Below are 21,245 nucleotides of genomic sequence, written 5' to 3' on the forward strand. Positions count from 1 at the left end.
CCGCACGGTGTGGACAGGCATCACCAGGGGTGGGCTGGGAGGCACTGGAGAAACACGCTTCCCTTCTGGCTATCACCCCACCTTTTGTGAATTCACTAACAATAACAGCAATCACAGTTAGATCACAACACTAGTCCTTAGTACTTACACACACACACACACACACACACACACACACACATTATATCAGTTACCCCTAAAGCAACCCTAGAAGCTATGATTATTCTACTGGTGGGAGGGTCCAGAGCTCACAGAAGTTGGGTAAGTGCCCCAGCGACCGAGCCAGGACTCACACCTGAGCCCCCCAGTCCCGGGGCGCGGTGCCACCATGCTCTGCGACTTCTCATCTGCTAGAAAGTTGCCAAAAGTCCCAGCAGCAGATCACCTGAACCTTGACGTCCCTACCACCACTCCCCCCGGGAGATGAGACCTCAGAGCATCTAGCTGGGAGCGTGTCCTGAACTGCTGCTTCTCCCACTTCCACTGGGTCCTTAGCAAGAACCTCAGCCTTTCCTGTGAGCACTCCCTCGACTTCATCTAAGAAGCCTCCACTAGCCCGGCCAGCGTGGCTCAGTAGTTGAGCGTTGACCTATGAACCAGGAGGTTATGGTTCGATTCCCGGTCAGGGCACATGCCTGGGTTGTGAGCTCCCTCCCCAGTGTGGGGCATGCAGGAGGCAGCCAATCGATGATTCCCTCTCAGCATTGTTCTTATCTCTCTCCCCCTCTCCCTTCCTCTCTGAAATCAATATATATATATGAATGATTTTTTTTAAAGCCTCCACTCTGGGAATTTCGGGCCTCACACCCACTAGATCACCTGCTGTCCCCGGACAGGGATGGAGACTTTGCTTTGGATGAAGAACACCCTGTGGGCACCAGGAAATGCTCGCTGTGCGAGTGACTGACCGGCACCGGGGCTGACGCTCGGGGCTAAGCCCCAACCCAAAGCCTAACTGAGCTGTCGCTCTGTCACTGCTAGGCTGTCCTCTCGGTCTGTCCCTCACACCCTCAGTGTACGCGCGTCGTCTCGGGCCTGCGCGCAGGAAGCTCGGCGGTACCTGGAACAGGTAGACGTCTCCGAAGGAGTTGCTGAGGCAGAACACGTTCTCCTTCTTGGGGTGCTCGGGGACGGCCTGCACGATGCTGTCCTCCGCGAACAGGGCGCAGCGGGGCGCGCTGCTCTGGTCCTGGGAGTTCTTCCCGTAGGTCTCGTAGAACAGCAGCGTGCAGCCTGTGGGGAGAAGCAACCCGGACCTGTCATACGGCCCGAGGACCCAAGGAAGCCAGGAGAAGGCATGTATCTAAAAACAAGCAAACCTGCATGCAGCAACTGTGTCATACAAAAGAGAATGCTGGTCTCCAAAGTGTGCCTGAGTGCATTAGCTTTAACTGCTGAAAATGAGGGGTGTCTGCACATGCCATGCTGGTAAGAGCGATCCTACACATGAATTGCCATTTGCTGCTGCTTACTCCCGCCAGGAACGCCTCTCGGAATCCCACACGTACTGGCTCACCGGGACCCCACAGCGACCCGGAGGGCAGGCGTGCCCATTAGCCGAGACGACACCACCCGTGTAGGTTCCACAGCTGGACCCACACCGTCTGGCCTCAGAGGCCTCGCTCTTACCCACAACACGGCATTAGAGAGAACTCAATGCAGGAGGCCGGAGAAACTCCCATATTCGTTAACTTCCGGAGCTCCCGCACTTACAGTATGCGGTCACCTGAAACCCAGTGAGCCTGGGAACCCGACCACTGATGTGAACATACCAGTTTATTCTCCAAATGCCACGTAAAACAAAATTAGTGTTTTCTCTTATCTCACAGCGATAGGAACTATTACTATCATCTTACCAGTTTAGACTGAAAAGTATTTACCCCCTGAATTTTCAAAGATTACTCCAAAAATGCAGCCGCATAAGCTTGAAAGTACAGAGCTTCCCCCAACAGGTTCACAAAGTGCTGTAGGCAGAGGTTATTAAAGGTCTGTTTTGATAATTAGATAGAATGGCCTATAATTATTATAATTATCATTTAAAAACAATTTCACTCTTCCCAGTTTCATGTCTTCCTTTAAAAACAAGTCTCGGAGGGAAGGCAGGGGCGGGTGGGGAGAGACTAAGAGAATTTATAGGCATATGTGCACAGCCCATGGACAAGGCAATAGTTTAGTGAAGGCCTGGGGGAAGGGTGGGGGGGGGAGTGGAGGGGAGTGTGGCGGGGGGGTGGGGGGAGAAGCGGGCATCTGTAATACTTCCAACAATAAAGATAAATTAAAAAAACAAAAACAGAAATCTTAACGTTGATATAATGCGGCACAGAAGGCAGGAGAGAAAGACGCCGGCCCCTCGCTCTGCCCTCAGAAACAGCGCACTTGCTCCCTCCCTGTGCTTTCTGGTTTCTAGAAGCACCGAGCAACTCTCTCCCCACAAACAAAACTCTGAGCGAGGCCGTCAGAGCGAGGGGAGGCAGCACGAGGTTCACGGGCAGAGCTGCTTCCGCAGGGCTGAGCGTCTCTCCCTCCAGCCACCGAATCACGTGGAATCTTTTCACCAGAGACCAGTACTGCCGCTGCAGACCCAGCGCCATGCATGACTTTGGGACCAGGAATCGGGGCAAAGGCGACAGAGCAACACCAGCCGTCCCCAGGCCCAAATTCTTTCCAAGGGTTAAGGCTGGACTTGCCCGCTACCCTCCCATTGTGCTCCCGGCGGCCGTGGTCTGAGTTAGTGCATCCAGAGGAAATGAACACAACCCTGGGCAAGATGCCAGGGTGTTGCCCAACCTCCCGCCCCATGGGCGACAGAATGCAGCTCTCACGTGGCAGCGCGGGACCAAAACTGGACGTTTCGCTTTAGAGCCAGGCCGGGTGTAAACCAGTAGGCGGAGCGCTGCTGCTGCGGAATTTAAAGCTCGGGAAAGCAATCGCAGGTCTGTTACATCAGGCTGACCCAGCCTGGGTCTCTGATGCCAGGGGCCTCGGCTGATGGAAGGGGCTGCAGCCTGTCAGGCCGGGCACCCCCAGGGTCGTGGCTGTCAGCCCCCGCCCAGTCCCTGCCAGGAGCTGGTGGTGACCTAGGGAGTGGACAGTGGAAGTGCCCGCCACAGTAGCACAAAGAGAAAACAGACTGGAACAGCAGCGGACATACAAGAGATGTCCTATTAGTAGAACTATCACCAGCAAAGGAGAGCCATTAGTCTCTGTTCTCCTCCAAATCCACCTTTTTGTTGACATCCTTTAAACCCACACTCATCCCTCCATTCCTTGTCCTATCGAGGGGCAGAGCTGCCGGCACCCTAAAATTCCCTTAGGCCCCCCCTGCTGACATCGGCCCACTGTTGTGCATCCTGAGGGTCGCTTTAGTGATCCTGGCAACTGTTCCGCCCAGGAAGCCCCCGTGAACCCCATGAAAATCCACTCATTGGAACAGACAGGATTATCTTTGTTACGAAGGTGTCACAGCCTGCGAGCCCTAAAACACAGCTGTGCCCTTAGCATCCCTATCACTCGATGCAGGTAGGTAACCAGGCGGTTTGCTAACAGGTTCTCTCTCCAGAATGCTGTTTCCAATTTCTTTACACGGATACTTCCAGGATAATTTTAAAATTCTGCCTCAATGGACACATGTGCATATAGACACATATATATGTTTTTAACCAAGATTAAACCAAACGGCTAAGTCCAAACATTACAACTTGGATTCTAAGCCAAGAACGCTAAAGTCAACACACTGAGCTCCCAGGGGAAAGGGGTGTGGAAAGCCAGTGGGGAGGGCTGTGCGGGGGAAACATCTCTATCGCATGCCTCTCCTTGGCTGCAGTGGGAAGGAATCATGGTAACATTTACTGACAGCGCACCCTTCGCCCCGGGTCTTGACGTGTTTTACAAGAAGTGTGTGTGTGTGTGATGGTGTGTATGTGTATATGTGTGTGAGTGTGATGGTGTGTGTGAGTGTGTGTGAGAGAGAGAGAGTGTAATGGTGTGTGTGTGAGAGAGAGAGAGAGTGTGATGGTGTGTGTGTGATGAGGTGTATGTGTGTGTGTGTGTGTGTGTGTGAGTGTGATGGTGTGTGTGTGGGGGGGGTGTGAGTGTGTACATATTCTGTGAGAAGCAGGGCCATAGGTTTTACGACTGCAGATCTCGTTCGTAATCATCCGAGATGACTCGGGACCGTCCCACCCCTGGAGTCGGCAGCCAGGGTCCCGGTGTGGCTTACAGAATGGGAAACAAGAACCCTGAGATGCGCTCTTCCAACCTCAAGGGATGCCGGCCTGGGCGCCCCCGGACCCTCCAACAGCTGGCTCTGTGCAAGTGCCAGAGCAGGGACGCAGAAAGGCAGGAGCTTTCCGCTTTTGTTTTTTGTTTCTTTCTTTTCCGGTGAAATTCAGAATCAACTTGTCTTCCATCTATTAGACCTGTCCTGACCTCTGGTGAACCAGATTAACCCGTGGAGTGCTGGGGAGCGCTATCGAGCTCCTCCTGCAGTGTCACTATTAGATGCTAGTTCACTCTTTATTGACAGATGGCACCTAAGTGCAGATTACTGATGATGCCGAATGTTTGTAGTTCTAAAATTGACCACTGGCATTTATCTGCCTAATTTTTTACAGGTACTACGATTTTATGAAGTTTACTCAGATTTTGTGGCCCTAAAGCTTCGAAATGGTGTCCAGTTCTAAGCCTGCTTTTATTAGTGATGATGATATTGCTAAATATGTCAATTCTTGCTGTGAAGATGACGATTTTGTGGAAGATATTGGAGAAGGGTGTCCCTCTATTTTAACATTATATGTTTTGTTCAAATTTTTTTCCTACTAGTATTTTATAATACAATCAGCAAACAATATATGTCAAAGATGAAAACAAATGTAGTAAAGGTTTCCTTAAGTTTTTGAATATGTAACTTCATTTACTTGCGATTCATAATTTTTTTCCTAAACTGCTGTAAAATCAGCAAAAATGCCTTGGCAATTTTAGCATAGTTCCTAGGATACTGGTTGGCACTCAAAGGGTTAAATTCCATGTCTCTTCAACAAGACTGCTGTTCACTCTCAGCTCAGTTCTTATTTCCTCCTGGCTAAAGAGTCCCGGATCCTTATGTCACCCTCCCTAAGGCATGGCTCTCGATCCCCTTGATGTCACCTATGGCCCTGCTTCTCACAGAATATGTACACACACACACACACACACACACACACACACATACCCCATCACACTCACACACACACACACACACACCATCACACTCTCTCTCTCTCTCTCTCACACACACACACACCATTACACTCTCTCTCTCTCACACACACTCACACACACCATCACACTCACACACATATACACATACACACCATCACACACACATACACACCATCACACACACACACACACCATCACACTTACACACACACCATCACACTCACACACACACACACCATCACACTCACACATACACACACACCATCACACTCTCTCACACACATACACACACACACCAACACACTCACACACATACACACACACCATCACACTCACACACATACATACACACACACACACACACACACGCCATCACGCCATCACGCCATCACGCCATCACACCATCACCACCCTAGGTCATACAGAGGGTGGGTTTGAAAGCTATAAGACAGCCAGGGAACAACTTCCCAAAGCATCAATTTTAATCAACAAATTTTACATTTAAAAAAATAGGTACAGCCAGGCAGCCAGTGGTGTGGCTCAGAGATTGAGCATCAACCTATGAACCGGGAGGTCATGGTTCGATTCCATGTCAGGGGACATGCCCGGGTTTCGGGTTCCATCCCCAACAGACAGTCATGCCATGGACGGCCTGCACATCAAGCCCCAAACCGTCTTCACTTGTCACACTTAGCGGCCACATCTCCCTATCTCGTCCTCGGCGAGTTATTTGGTTATTAAACCTTAAAGCACAGCTTCTCCCTGCAGCATTTTTTCTTGCCGGATTCAACCCATTATTCCAACTTCCCAAATCCCATCCATCATTCGGGGTGAGAGCCTGCTTCCCCGGATGCCAAACCCAGGAGAGGCCTGTGCCTCCCTGAGCCGCACGGTGTCCCGGGACCCGAACCCGGAGCGCAGAGGACAGCGATCTGTAGGGTGCTGGGCCTGGGTTTGATCAACTCCCCGTTTGCTGGGGAAGGGAGTTATTTAAAAAGGGAACGCCCTCCTGGGTGCACCTGCCCCAGAGGGGCGTATGGGTCATGATGCAATCACATCAGCACCCCAAGGCTGGGGGCCTGCGGGCTCAGCGTTTCTAAATAGGGGCAAACAAAGCAGAAAGCCAGTGAGGGGCGCAGTGTGTGTGTGTGTGTGTGTGGCGGGGGGTGGGGGGGGGGATCCAGCCTTTCGCACACACTGTCTGGGATGTGATCCCCAGTTCTGCTTTCTCCCGGGATGAGGAAGGGCGTCGGCCCAGTGTGAGGTTGGACTCTGAACACCACACTCCGTTCCTCTGAAGAAGTCACAGGACAACCGTGCAGAAACGCCAGGGGCTGCGTGGCTGCTCTTCCTGCTCCCATCTGTGTAGGTCAGCACTGTGCCGACTGAGAGCCTCGCTCCTCCTGGGCATCTACCTCCCTTCAAGTCCATGTGCCGTCCATGGCAAGGCCACCCTAAGGTCCAAACAGCAATGCTTGGGAGAAACTTCTCAGATTCTTACTCCTGACCCCGTACGTTAAAAACAAAAGCATGTGGTTTTCTACGGTATCAATGCGACTCTCTTACTTCAGAAAGGTGGGAGGACACAAGTCAAATAACCCAATGAAATCCGAGTTCTACAAGCCGCCCACCTCTTTGGGGTTCTGAACACGTGCCCGATAGGAAATTCGGAATCTGCATTCCAAACAACTAAACTACATTTGCTTACTTATTTGGGGTATTTTCTTTCCTCCAGATGCAGGAAAGGTATTTTAAAATGGTACAGAAATGCCTACAAAATAATAAGCAAAAACTATTAAATTCAATCATGTGTTAGGTGGAATCACAAATGTGACTATTCGGTAAGCCGTATCTCACAGGTTTGTGAAAGTGTTTGTAGCCAAGGCCAGTGTGGCTCAGTAGGTTGGGCATTGTCCTGTGCACCAAAGGGCCAGTTCGATTCCCAGTCAGGACATATGCCCAGGTTTTGGGCTCGATTCCTGGTAGGGGACTTGCAGCACGCAGAGGCTCCATGTTTCCCTTCACATCAATGTTTCTCTCTCTCTCTCTCTCTCCCTTCATCTCTCTCTAAAAATCAATTTTAAAAATCGTAGAGAGAGAGAGTTTTAGTAAAGCATGCAGGAAGATCCTATGTCAATTCCCTTCACATGAACTCAGATGGGCGCGGGGCCCCTGGCGCCCCCAGGAAAGTGCAGAGCGGAGGGAGGATCCCAGAGGCCCGGCGGTCCAGGGCGCACTCACCTTTCAGTGTCACCCAGTACTGTTTCCACTTCCTCCGGGCCACCAGCTCCAGCTTCTTCTCCTTCTGCAGGGTGACCAGGGGCTTGAAGAAGAGCCAGCCGGCTTTGCGGACCACCCCCTGCTCCTTCTCGAAGAGCAGGTCCAGCTGCTCCAAGGAGCTCAGGGACTCGCTGCTGGACTCGGCCGTCTCCGTGGACGTGTCTACGTTCTCCGTGTTGGTCCTGCTGATTTCCAACTCTCGCATGAAATTTTCATAAATGTTCTGCCGGAGGGGGTCGCTGCCAATCGCGTGAGCAGACTCGCTTCTCTGGGACAGGCGCTGCGCCGAGCCCCCCGCCCACAGCGAGGCGGGCGCCTGGAAAGGCCCCGGGGCCTCTGCATGCAGACCGTCCGAGCGGCTGTCAAAGAAGTCGCTGCCCTCCTTGGACCTCGGCTCCTGGGAGCAACCAGATGACCTCAATCAGAAGTTACGTCCCTCCAAAGAGTCCCCCCCCCCCCCGCCCCCCACGGCACACGTGGGATACTGTGGGTCGCTGGCGCTGTTGCCACTGAACAAGATGCTTTTCGCAAAAGTGCATCTTGAATCAGGTCTCTAAACCAGAAAGAACTGTGGGAATAGTGCTGCCCAACCCAGTTTATAGCCGGTGGAGTCAATGCTTCAACATGGAAACAGAAATACCACTGACTCTCCTCCATGTAACCTACGCTTAGCATCAAGAAATTAACGAGTGTATTTAAAACACATGAGTGAAGATTTCTAGCCTGATGTTTCTTTGCTAACTGTGAATCGGAGTCTTAGGGGCAAAACTTCATGTCCTTGCAGTCTATTTGTTTTTTTTCCTGGATCCTTTTAAAAGGTAAATTAGAAAATCCTAGTTCCGGGGTCAAGGGGGCAGGGACATGGGACTCAGCTTTGTGCAAACTTCTAGGCACAAACCTGTCCGCAAGGTAAACACGGCCTCCAGCTTCCAGCCACCTGCCCAGGTCTAGACTTGGGGTCTCTGGCATCTTATTTTCCTACTGAAGAAACCACGCTCCTGAGATTCCTGATCCACAAAGGGTATACAGCGGAACCATGCCCCCTTTCGTCATAATTAATATTGTGTACTTAATTTGGGAATTTCTTTCATGAAAAGAACTTACTATGCATTCATTCTCATCCTTTTATTTGAACATCTGTTTTATTCGAGGCCAGGGGTGGGGAACCTTTGTCCTGCCAAGGGCCACTTGGATATTTATAACATCATTCTTGGGCCATACAGAATTATCAACTTAAAAATTAGCCTGCTGTATTTGGTCAAACACTTAATTAACTCACTCCTCATGCCTGGGCAGGGCCACACCAAATGATTTTTCGGGCCTTATACATCTGCTGGCCGGACGTTCCCCATCCCTGTTCTAGGCACTGGCATACCGAAGACACGATTCTTGGCCTTCATATTTATTTCAACACAAAATCAGAGGCAGGCAACTCTAAATAAAATTAAAATTTTTATAATAACTGCTACCCCTACAAGGACTCTGTGCACTGGATACTGAACGGGCCGAGCACAGAACTGAAAACATGAAGATTTCCTCTTACATCTAGATTACAAGTCTACTCATTCAGGAAAAATACCTTCCACACAGCCCATTCATTGGTAAACAGCAGGAAAGTGAGCTTTAATTATGACTCAAAAGATACTGACATTCCAAGCTGGGAGCTTAGTTAAGGTCACTCTGCTGAGAGATGCTAACCACGCTCACCAACTCGGCTGCTAGTGGCCTTTCAGTGTTGTTTCCTTATCCATTAGATTAAAAATGAAAGAAAACAGCACCAAGGGCCATGCGCTGTTGGCCTTACTTTGAATACTGCAATGTGAGAAGGGGTTTTATTTTCCGGAATTCCACCCAGAAAGCAAGTGGCAACGTAGCAATTCCTTGCTATCTTTTGAAGGAAAATCATCAATCTGAAGAGTGCTTCCAAATACCCAGGGACAATAAACAGCTGACCCCGAACACGGCTATTACTAATGAAAATATTGTTTTCCGTGTGTGTTTACACAGTGTCCCAAAGCCACATTTATTTATACACGGATACTTATGCAAGAACAGAGCAAATAAGCCAGCTGTGGTGAGTCATTTAGGAAACTTTCAAAATAGTTTGATTTTTTTAAAAAAAAAACTGTCACTTGTTATTCTTCAAAAACTCTTAGGAAGTGAAGCAATGCTTTGCATGTAGCCAGCATTAACACGATTTCAGCAATGAGCAGGACTCTGACTCAGAGCCCCAAACACAGGGCTGCCTCTGACACTAGCAAGAACCACAATGGGGTGTTCAGAAGAAGCAAAACCCCGTCAGAAAGGCACTTTCATGCCAAACTTAAACACGACCTACAAACACTCTGGGCATTGTTTCTAATGAGAGACTTCAAGCTGTGGTGCTAACTTTGAAATGTTCAAAAGTAGCAAAGACAAAAGTTTATCCCTGAGAAGTGGGGAAAGATGACATTTTAGCATTTGTAACTGATTCTTATACACAGACATGAATTTCCCCAGGCTCTAATAAATTTCGAAATCTATCCATCTAGAATCCTAATAGCCAGTGACTAGCAGTGTTCAGCAAATAGGAATGAATGCATGAATGTCCCTAAATAGGCTGGCTCTCTGGTTGTGTTTTGGGTGTGACACTAACATGCCATGTGACACAGGTGCACTAAGCAGACTGATTTCCATTCCCCCAACCAGATCATCATAAACGAGGACACTGTAGCTTGACAACCAGAGCACTCCAACAGAGAATAGAGACTCCAGATGTCTCTCGGCACCCTGGGAGCTCAGGGAAAACTCGGGTCACCACCCCTCACTTTCTAGGAAAGAGTGCCAATGTCACCTTGTCATGGTGCGCGCGAATTTTCCTTCACTGCGGAATACGACCGCCAGTCCTCTATAGAAGGTCCTGGGGGCTCTGCAGTCATGAGGCCCACACGTACTCTGGTCCTCCCCAGGGCACATGGAAGGATCATTTCCTACTCCCGGCCTCCCTCCCTCCAAGTTAGGCACGGCCACCTGACATGCTTTGGCCAGTAAATGTGAACAGTGTAGAGGAGAGACACGCTCTATGCAAATCAGATACGTGGACTCGCTGGCTCAATGCCAGTATCAATTAGGGTCACAGCAGATGACAACTGAACATAAGTCGGCAGGCGTGGCCCAGTGGTTGAGCGTGGACCTATGAACCAGGAGGTCGCCCTTGGATTCCCTCAAGGAACATGCCGGGGGTTGCAGGAGGCAGCTGATCAATGATTCTCTCTCATCATTGATGTTTCTCTTTCTTTCTTTCTTTCTCTCTCTCTCTCTCTCTCTCTCTCTCTCTCTCTCCCCTCCCTCCCTCCCTCTCCCTTCCTCTCTGAAATCAATAAAAAAATATTTTTTTAAAAAAATAAAAGAAAATGCAAATCTGAAGCAAAGGGGGTAAAAAACCCACATCTGCAAACAAGGTGGCAGGTCTTGAGCTCCCTGCTCCCTGAGGCCTCAGGCCCAGCGGTGCGGCACCTTCTGCAAACACACCCATTTCCCAGAGAGGAAAGCAGAGGCCTCCTTGGCGATGCTGCACCGGGGGCTCACTCACCTGCAGTTTCCGCTTCTTCCTGGAGAGGCTCCCTGTCCAGTCGCTGATGCGGCGCATCCTGGCCTTCAGGGTGTCCTTCTTGGCCGCGTCCTCCTCCGCCAGGGCCTTGGACTTCCTGCAGGGGAGCGTGAAGGACGCGTACTGGCCGGGGTCCCCGCGCCCCACGCGGGACAGCACGTCCATGTCGGAGGCGAAGGACACGCGATGGCTGAGGCTGGCGGGGGGCGCCGAAGTCCTCATCGGAGAGGCGGGCCCCGCACGGGCTGCCCAGGGCGGCCCCCGGGTAGAGCTCCCGCAGCGAGGACAGCGACGCGCTCGGGTGGAAAGGCTGCGGCGTGTCCCCGGGCGCGAAGCCCGCGTGGAGGCTGGGGGCGGGCGAGGCGGGGGCGGCGAAGGGGCCCTCGGCCTCGCTGCTGCCCTCCGCGGGGCCCCAGGGGGAGTCGTACCAGGACGACTCGGAGCTCAGGGAGCTGCCCTTGCTGGAGCGCGGGCGCGAGTGGGAGTGGGCGGGCGAGGGGCGCGGGCTGGGCGGCGAGGGCGCCCGGGGGCCCGGGCTGGGCGAGTAGCGCAGCAGCCGCACCGGCCCGCCCGCCGCCTCGGCCTCCGGGGGCGCCGGGGGGCGGCCGGCCCCGCTGTGGAACTCCACCCGCAGGCACCCGTCCAGCTTCCCCAGCGTCTTGATGAGCACCCGGGGGCTCCGCTGGTCCTCGCCGGGCGGCGTGGAGGCCAGGCTGTCGTTGCCCGCGTAGCAGTTGAGCAGGTGTCCATGGCGGTCCTTGGAGGCCACGCGGTTCTCCGCCGGCTCCTGCCCCGCGTAGTGGAAGCCGTTCTCGGCGGCGAAGGCGGCGTGGGCGCCCAGGAAGTCGCCCCCCGGGGCCGATGGCCCGGGGCTTGGAGTGGGCGCCGCCTTTGGAGACTTTGCCGGCGGCGGGGCCCCCGAGCCTGGAGGCGTAAGGCTGGTTACTCTTGAAGTGAGAAAGGCAGCTTCGGGCCAGGGACCTGGACTTGTACCCCGCGCCGCTGCCTGCGTGGGCCCATCCGTGCAAGGACTTGTCGTCTTTGGCGTGGATGCCGCGGATTTTCAGAGAGCAAGGCTTCTGCTTAGCACCAGTGATCGCATGGCTGTGGTTTTTAGATCCTTGAAATGTGTACTGGCTCTCGGAGTTCCCCATGTTAACCTGGATGAAGAACAGGGGCATCAGTGAGCGCCAGGCCCTAAATCGCATTCCATACGACAGAACTAACCGCAAGAAAAATGATCTTCGTGTTGCAAAGGAACCAAGCAACTTCTCTCTGTGCCCGGCACAACGCCGAGGAGCAGGGACGAGACTTACCTACCGGAATCGGTTCTCCACACGTTCACGCAAGTCATTAGCCAGGTGACCATACTGCATGTTCATGTGCTGGCTACTTTAAACACATAAATGTCCTATGAGGTCAATTCAGAAACTGAACTGGCATAAAAATTAGTTTAAGGCAGAACTACTTTTAGGCTGGCTATTACAAGGTTTTGCTGGCTATTACAAGGTTTTGAATCAATAATTCTTAAAAAAAAAATTAGGGAAAAGTATCTTTCCTCTATCAGTCCAAATACAGTGATTTTTAATGGCCAGAGAGAGATATTTTCATTCTACATAACACTGCTTACCAATATAAGAGAGCACTGCTAAAAAACTACCACATTTATAGCATAACTCCAGCTTTCATATGTCACACAGAAATGTTACAAGGAAGGACTAGAATTCCTCAAAAACTAGGCTGAGATGAAAAAGGGGCGGTGGGGGGGGGGGGGGGGGGAGATAAAAGTTCTCATTTGGGGCAGAAAAACATTTTAGTAAAACGAATCTCTAGAGCTTTTATAAAGTCTTTAAGAGTCCTAACTTTAGAACACAAGGAGAGAAAAAAGTTTGAATATGGCTTGTATCTCAAAAAATTGTTAGATTCTTTCAATTCCCTTTAAAACCCCAAAACCCTCAATGAGTCCACTAGTGTCGCCAGTGAAATCTGACCCAACCCTTCCCCACTCAGTGTTAGTAAAGCTGGAGTTGAGGCTTCCAGTTATGTTTCCAAACACATTTAGTAGGATTTTAATTCTTTTATATCTAAAAGGTACAGCCACAAAACCAAAGTCACACGGACTGACCAAATAATGAAACCTTCACTTCTATACCTGAGCCACAGTCAGGCAACTTGGCCGTGACCCACAAATCACGTGAGCTGGATTTACCTGCAGTCTAGTTTGTGCTTTGGGGGAGGTCAATGATCAGTTGGCTTTATGAGGTCCTGGGAGCAAGGCAGCATGGTTAACAAGTGAGTCCATGAAATGACCCTGAAAAACAGACAATATGAGAAGCTCTGTCAAGCATTTTACATCAAGTGCCCCCAAAAAAATAAAAACAAGGATTTCATGTAAGTTATCTGGAGAAACAACTGCTGGGTCCAAAATCACTGTCAAAATAATAAATGAAGCGTCTGTGAACTGCCTGACTCATCGGGCTGTTGGGGAGATGTAAAGGAAGCCGGGACGGCCCATCCAACCTTGTAAAGGCCATTAACTCAACACGCAGCCTGAAGTCAAATGCACGCCTTTGTTTCAGGGGTGAGCAGGTGAAAGCACCGGAGTGAGTCATGGCTCATCTGTCACCACCACTAGGAAAACAACTCTCAGACTCACCACACCGACAACATTGCGGGAGCATCATCCTGATGTGACAAGAAAGTTCATTGTTCTCTGTTGGACCGAGTAGTAAAAACAAAACCCAGAGTGCTGAAACACAGCGAAGCAGTCCTTGGCTAGAATAACTGAAGTTACAGAAGTTGACCTCATGAATGAGATGAACAGTTTTCCTCAAGCACATGTTTGGGCCCCACTGCACAAGGGGCAGGCGGCCCGCCTTCGGAGGCGGGGGGGGGGGTGGGGGGGGGTGGGGTGGGGGGGGGCGGGGGGGGGGCGGGGGGGAGGCGGGGAGAGACAAGCCAGGGGTGCTGCCATCTGGCAGTGATCACTGCTGGGGCACAAAGCCTTTATTTTCTCTGCAGACATAGAAAGCATTGCTATGAGGTTTCAACAGTGAATTGTTTTTCTTTAAAAAGAAAAAAAAAAGAAAAAAAAGTATGAACAACCCTATACATCAACAAACTGGACAATCTGAAAGAAATGGAAAAATTCTTAGAAACAAACATACAACTTACCAAGACTGAATCTGGAAGAAATGGAAAATCTGAATAGACCAATTACTAGAAAGGAGATTGAATCAGTAATAATAAAAAAAAAATCTTCCAACAAATACAAGCCCAGGACCAGATGGCTTCACTAGTGAATTTTACCAAACACTGAAAAAGAATGAACACCAATCCTTTCCAAACTCTTCCCAAAAAATCGAAAAGAAGGGAATATTCCCAAACTCATTTTACAAGGCCAACATTACCCCATAATCAAAACCAGAAAAGGGCACTCGTATAAAAGAAAACTAGAGGCCAATATCCCTGATGAATATAGATGCAAAAATTCTCAATAAAATACTAGCAAACCAAACTCAACAGCACATAGAAAGGATTGTACACCATAACCAAGTGGAATATATCCCTGGGATGCAAGGATGGTTCAATGTACACAAATCAATGTACTACTACATTGCATTATAAGAATGAAAGAAAAGAATCATATAATCACCTCAATAGACACAGAGAAGGCATTTGACAAAATTCAACATCCATTCATGATAAAAACTCTTAATAAATTAGGCGTAGAAGGAATATACCTCAACATAATAAAGGCCGTATATGACGATAAGCCCGCGGCTAGCGTCATACTCAACACTGACCAGTTGAAAGCGTTTCCTCTAAGATCAGGAACCTTGCAATGTTAGAAGGTCGATTTGGGTACAGACTAAGCAGGAACCACTCCCAAGTAGGTCTGCCTGAAAGATCAGTGTACAGACCCACAGGGAAATGTCTCGGTGATTAACACAGAGCTGCCTAGAGAACAGGAAAAGGGGGTGACGGAGGACAATCGCATGTGCATGTTAGGTACCAGTAATGCTGACCAGCTGCTCCCTGTCTCCCCTCAACCCTGCAGAAGGAACACAGCCTCTAACTGTGGCAAGAAGGATGCCTCCAATATTCGTGAGGAATGTACTGACGGGAAGGGTGACCTCCCAGGGAAGCTACGGGATTGTTGTCCCTGAGGAGTTTGGCAAGTGGGACACATACTCTCTGTCATGCTTCAGCTGTGATTTCTGTCTAGAAGCAAGACCATGAATAGGTCAGATTTTAGCACCCCTGACAGGGAATTTGATGGTATTCAAGTTAAAATTCTTTTTGTTGATAGGGGGCTGAAAAGATCGAAACAATTGATTTCCTGTGAGCTTTTTTTTTTTTTTTTTAAGAAATACTTAACAGCCCCCCATTTCTTTAAATAGAAAAAAAATATACACATTAGGTACACCCACCTGCAACAATAGTACATATCAGGTATACCTAATGGCCATGAGGCCCACAGCTGACCGAGAGATAGTTTAAGTGAAGTCACTCTGGAATAAATAATTACATGGCGCTAAGACTGTGCGTACTTGGCAAAAACCGTATGTTGTGTACGCACTTTTTATAATTATTTTTAAGTTATTGAATAATTATAAAATATTCAGATATTTAAAAATTGACCACAAATCTCATGAGCCTAAAAAGAAATCCCTGTCTTCCATTTTCTGAATTCCCTTCCAACCCCCATTCATGGGATTGTGTTGTGCAGCTTTTTAAGCTAAAATCCTAAACAAGAATGGAAGATTTTTTTTTTCTTTTTTTAAAATGTGATCAGTTACCCACCCAGGAAACGTGCAGCAATAGGGAGGAATTTCGCAAATCCGTCCTCAGAACCCCAGCAGCAGCTGTGACTTATGGGTCCCACAGCAAATCACCTTTCAGGAGGACATTCAAGATTTACCTTTTCTTCGTGTCCTTTAGCTCGCCTTGAGCTGATGCACCAGGTTCCCAGTCTCCACTTCCGGGGAGCGTTGAGTTTAGAACAAAGGAAACTAAAGTCCTCCAGTCCTGCCTTGTCCCAAGCCCTGGGCCAGCTGTGCAGATGGAGCCACTACAGGGGAACAAGAGGAACCCCTGCTGGGCCAGGACTCACTGGGGACAGCAGAGCAGAGGCCTGGGGACACTGCACAAAAGCAGACCTACTACCGAGCGAGGCAGCTAGGGAAGCTCAAGTTGTACATCCTGAGGCACCAACAAAGCTTCTAACCTCACTCCAGAGCGAGTTTATACCGAAGTAGGAGCCTGATCATTGTCCAAGGCAAACATTTCAGAGAGCGATAAGCGCTAAGGAGGAGATAAGAACAGGCGGACCATCGTCAACCATAACAATATCTACCAGGCTCCCCTCACTTTCGGGTGGGAGGCTGGGGCGGGGGGCCTTCAATCATTAAGGAGACAAGTCTCAGAAGCCTCGCCTGGTTTGTGTCAGAGAACTCGGGCTTTGGACCTGCTTCCAGGTTTCAGATAGCATGTGAGAGCTTGGGGAAATTACTTCTACTTTCTGAATCTCATTGTCTATATTTGCAATTTGAGTATAAAAATATCTGCCCTACCTACCTTGCAGATTGAGAATCAACTGTGAGAATAACCAAAAAAAAAAACAAAACAAAAAAACAAAAAACAATCTGTGAAATGCAACACAAATTTGCAGTAGTTATAAATTTTTAACTATAAATTTCATTGTATGTACTATAATAGTACATACAGACCTTATAATAGTCTGCTGTTTCAGATATTTTATTAACTATTACATTAATTATTACATATGTTTATATATAACATATATAACCTACTTTTGCCCCACCGTGTGTGTGTGTGTGTGTGTGTATGTGTGTGTGTTTGGGACTTTCCAAGTTCCAGTGTTAGCATCTGTCTGATTTTGATCAATTCCCCAAATTATTACAGCCATATAAAACTAGCTAACTTCTCCCACATCTGTCACATGCCAACAAAGACAATGACACAGCCATGTACCTGTATTATTAGATTCTCATGTTAGAAAATGTAAAAAAATCATCTACATTCTCAACGAACAACTGGCATTACCTTAACGCAGTCATTCTCAGCCCTGGCGATCTTGGCCCCCAGGGGGTAACTGGCATTATCTGTGGACATTTTCGGTTGTCACACTGGGATCATGCTACTGGCATCTCATGGGGAGAGTTCAGGGATGCTGCTAAACATCCTGTAACCCATAGGACAACCTCCACAACAAATAATCCTTTGGCCCCATACGTCCATACTATCAAGGCTGAGAACCCTGCCTTCCGGTTATATTGCCTGTCTCATTAAAAACACTAAAGTACAGAACAAATATGCCGAAAACTCTAAAACAAAAGCATTCAAGTCAAGGATCCAACTTCCACCTCTGTAAATACTACCCATGCCTGCTTTCCTCATCTTGCCTCAATGAACTGAACCCAGAATCACAAACTGAATACCAAGACTTGAAGGAGCTCATTTCTACGCCTAAGGAGACTGGAAGCCAAATTTGTATGAAGAGGCAGGCGAAAGGAACATCTGTGCCCCACGGGAAGGTGCTTAGGAAGGGTGATCCTTATACATAAAGTGGGCAGGGCGCAAGCTGCTGCCCAGGCCTGCACAGCGGGCACCTATTGTGGAGGGCCACTGGCTCTATTGCAGTTCAGCAGGACCCCTCCCAAGTGCTTGTTCACAGATGAATGGATAAGACAATGAGCAGCAAGGAATGCCCAGGGGCAGGAGCAAGGCAGGCATGGCTGGTATTCAGAGGGGAAGTCATAAATTCCACGGAGACAGCAGACCCGCTTTCTACACAGTCAGCACCTCCGGGAGCCACCTCATCACAGGCAGGGGCTCAGCATCACACCTGGTTCAGAAAGAGTGCTGACAGCTGCAGCATGGCTGACAGAAGTGCTCGTCACACTATGGGTCATGGAATTCACATAATGACTTGATGCCAGTATTTTTAAGTGAACAGAACAGAATAAAAACAGAAGAGCAGAGAATACAATAAAATGGAAAATTCTAGTAAATGAGACTAAATTGTTCTATGACACAAAATTCTTACGTGTGTGTAGCACTTGCCTGTATACTGGCTGTGAAGTAGAAGGACGTATCTTGAGTGAGGGTCCTAAGCAGAGTTTGCAAGACAATGAATTACAATCATAAGTGCCCGTTTCGCCAGAATGGCGCATCCCGTCCAATAAGGCCCAAGGACAACCGAAGTCTAGAGAGTCCGGAAACATTTGAAAAATCACTGCCCAAGGCAATCACTTAAGCCGGACACAGGAAGAACGGCCATCATGAAGGTCAGTTCCGGCCCCACAGGTTAGGCCCGAGGTCCTCACCCTTCGCATTCTACCGCTTAAGAGAGGCTTTCCCTGGACAGGCACGTTATTCCTCTGAAAGTTAAACATGACCCCCCCAAAGAAGCTAATGGAACAACTGAGTGGCGAAGGATGTGTGGGATTCTGCTGGATGAAGAAAGGACAGGGCACTCCAGGGAACAGGGAAGGGCACGCCTAAAGACACGGCACCCCATGACCGCTTGCTGGGTCCATAAATGACGGAGTCAGCAAGTGAACTAAGTGGGGAGAGTCCTCCCAGCCCCAGCACCCCTCTATTCAGGAATGTGATAAGGGCAGCGGGGCCTGAGCTCAGGGGTCAGGGACAAAGTTTAGAGAGATGAGGGGAAGGGGAGTGAGGGAGAGAAGACTGGGGAGACCTGGACAGTCATTTACCCGTAACCCCTCCCCCCAACCCCTACCCTACTATCCTCCAAGCACCACAGTGGGCACCGTGCCCTAGGGACCCTCTGGGATGCCATGAGGGAAGGAATGTACAGTGGGCACCAGCTCAAAGATCAGTGTGGAAGCCGTGTTGGCAAAGGAGGAAAATGTTCTTAGTGTTGGCAGAAACTTGGGAAAGTGAAGTGAAATACTAGTAACAGTTCCACTCACCAGCTCAACATGAGTTTTTGGAAATGCTCCTCTACCATCTACCTGGGTGCTGGGCACTAGGAGAAAGCAACAGGGCTGGAGATCGGACCCTGTCCCTAAAGGGTGGGTCCGCGTGTGCAGGCAGCCAGCGGCTAGGAGCAGAAAGCATTTGTAGAATCAACAGGCCGTTCAGGACAACTTCACTGGGACGGGGTTTATGGGAGAGCGGTGAGACAGCGATCCCACAAATATTACTGGTATGTTTTTGGAATGTCAGTGAGTGGAGAGGCCCAGCTAAACTGAGCTGTCAGAGAAACTAAAAATATTTGGGGGATTTTTTTTTTTTAAAAAAACCTTCATTTCAATCAAAATTACAGAGTTAATATAGGCTAGAATTTTTAAACCCTGGTAAAGATAAAACGTTTTCTTTTAAAAATGATCAAAGTGCCTTCATTTCACACATGATATCCACCCTCTTTCTAGCATTTTTAAAAATATATCCGATGTTCAGTCCCATTCTGCCTTCTCTCCCAAGTCTACTTCAAGGCTCATCCACAGTTTGGTCCATGTCCTGGTCTCTACAAACCATGAACTTCTTTGACTGCCAGAACCAACAAACTGCTAGATTCAAAATGATTGGCGTGACTTTTTAATAAGCTTTTTGGGTAACTTTTATGGACATGAGATTCAAAATGGTTAGCATGACTTTTAAATAACCTCCCGGTTTTTAATGTTTGTGAACATGAGCCATTCCACAAAAAGTGAGTCTAGGCGTGGGGAGGCACTTCCCAAGGGACCCCCCCAAAACGCTCACAGTGGGAAACCTCTCCCAGGGACACTTTGGGGTGCCATCGCGAAGGATCACAGGCTGTAGCCACAGGCCTTCTCCTCCGCTCGGAGGCCTGTCCACCCGTCAGCCACGTGTTTCCGAAGCAGGCTCCGCACTCCTAAACCTCAGTCACATTCTGTGACCAGAATGCACCACGGTAATTGTGCCAAGTTATTCTTGGCAAAATGTCTCTTCATTATACACTGTTCCATTTAAGTTACAAAATGAACAGGCTTACACCGCACATATCGCCCCTCATTTTAAATAGGTGCTTTCTTCACCCCCACACACGTGTACTTTTCGGCTTGGCTGGTAGTCCGATCTGAGAGTTCAGTTCTATATGTGTATGTCTTCAGGCTACACTAGAAGTTGTCTTGGGCCTGCGTTTAAAAGTAAGCCAATTACTGCTGAATTTTTTTCCTAAATTATATGACTATTCACAACAAACCTGGCAAGATTTTAGCTAGAAACTTTACAGAAACTTTCAGGAAAAAAAATGAAAAGCATTAGTAGGTATAGTTTAAATTGCATAATTTACAGGGATTTTAAAAAAATTGATACCTAATAATTCTGAGCTGCTGTGGGCCAGGGCTGCCTGGGCACAAGTACTCCAGCAGCTCCCATAGTCATTTCTGTTTTATGGGAAAGAAAACTTGAACCAAGATCACTAAGGGCAAAGGTCAGAGTCATACCTGGATCTTTTTTAGTATGATTTTTACACATGCATTACATCAAAATAGTTTTACAGTTTTCTGTGCTTTTTAATGTGAAATTATTCCATATGCTTTTTAAAGTCTAACAACCTTCAGGCTCCCCTATAGAAGAGTGGATGTGATCTATGCCCCTTTTCACATAAAAAGTATTGAAAAAGGTCTTTTCCTAGAGGTATCCTAGGATGGAGAGATGAGAATGAAATCATCTGAAATCTTAAGTGAACTGAGGAGCATAAAAATTAAAATGTAAGGGAAGGTAGGGGAGGGTGGGGCTAAGGGGGAGAGATCAACCAAAGGACTTGTTTGCATGCATATAAGCATAAGCAATAGATACAGACACTGGGGGATGAGGGCATGAGTCGGGGGATGAGGGACAATGGGGGGATAAGGACACATTTGTAATATCTTAATAAAGGGAAAAAAATTAAAATGTATTTTTTTTCTATTGCTTTACAAAGAAAATTGCACAAATGAGAATTTTGTTTTCTTGATAGTTTATGCTTCAGGCCATCATCCTAAATATCAATAACTTAGAACACACCGCCTAAAGACTGTGGGGGTAGGCCAGGGGGACCAAGGTCACGTGGGTGGGGATGCTCAGACCACAGAATAACCAAGGGGCATCTTTCTGAAGCTTCAATTTCATTTAATGCTAAGTAATTTAAAAATTGCTTCCCTAATAAATACGTATC

General features: G+C 48.6%; 1 protein-coding gene across 1 annotated transcript in view; it reads right to left on the reverse strand.

The window, feature by feature from the left end:
• Positions 1 to 21,245, reverse strand: part of TIAM2 (TIAM Rac1 associated GEF 2) — a 184,314-nt gene that overhangs the window by 71,613 nt on the left and 91,456 nt on the right. Inside the window, 6 exon segments of the mRNA XM_070417418.1 lie at positions 1,061 to 1,233; positions 7,441 to 7,876; positions 11,051 to 11,272; positions 11,274 to 11,924; positions 11,926 to 12,228; positions 13,278 to 13,379. Of these exon segments, the coding sequence (XP_070273519.1) occupies positions 1,061 to 1,233; positions 7,441 to 7,876; positions 11,051 to 11,272; positions 11,274 to 11,924; positions 11,926 to 12,222 (1,779 nt within the window). The 5' untranslated portion in view covers positions 12,223 to 12,228; positions 13,278 to 13,379.

Source organism: Myotis yumanensis, unplaced genomic scaffold (genome assembly GCF_028538775.1).
Source record: "Myotis yumanensis isolate MYYU_CA2020_CCGP unplaced genomic scaffold, mMyoYum1.0.hap1 SCAF_6, whole genome shotgun sequence".
NCBI lineage: Eukaryota > Metazoa > Chordata > Mammalia > Chiroptera > Vespertilionidae > Myotis > Myotis yumanensis.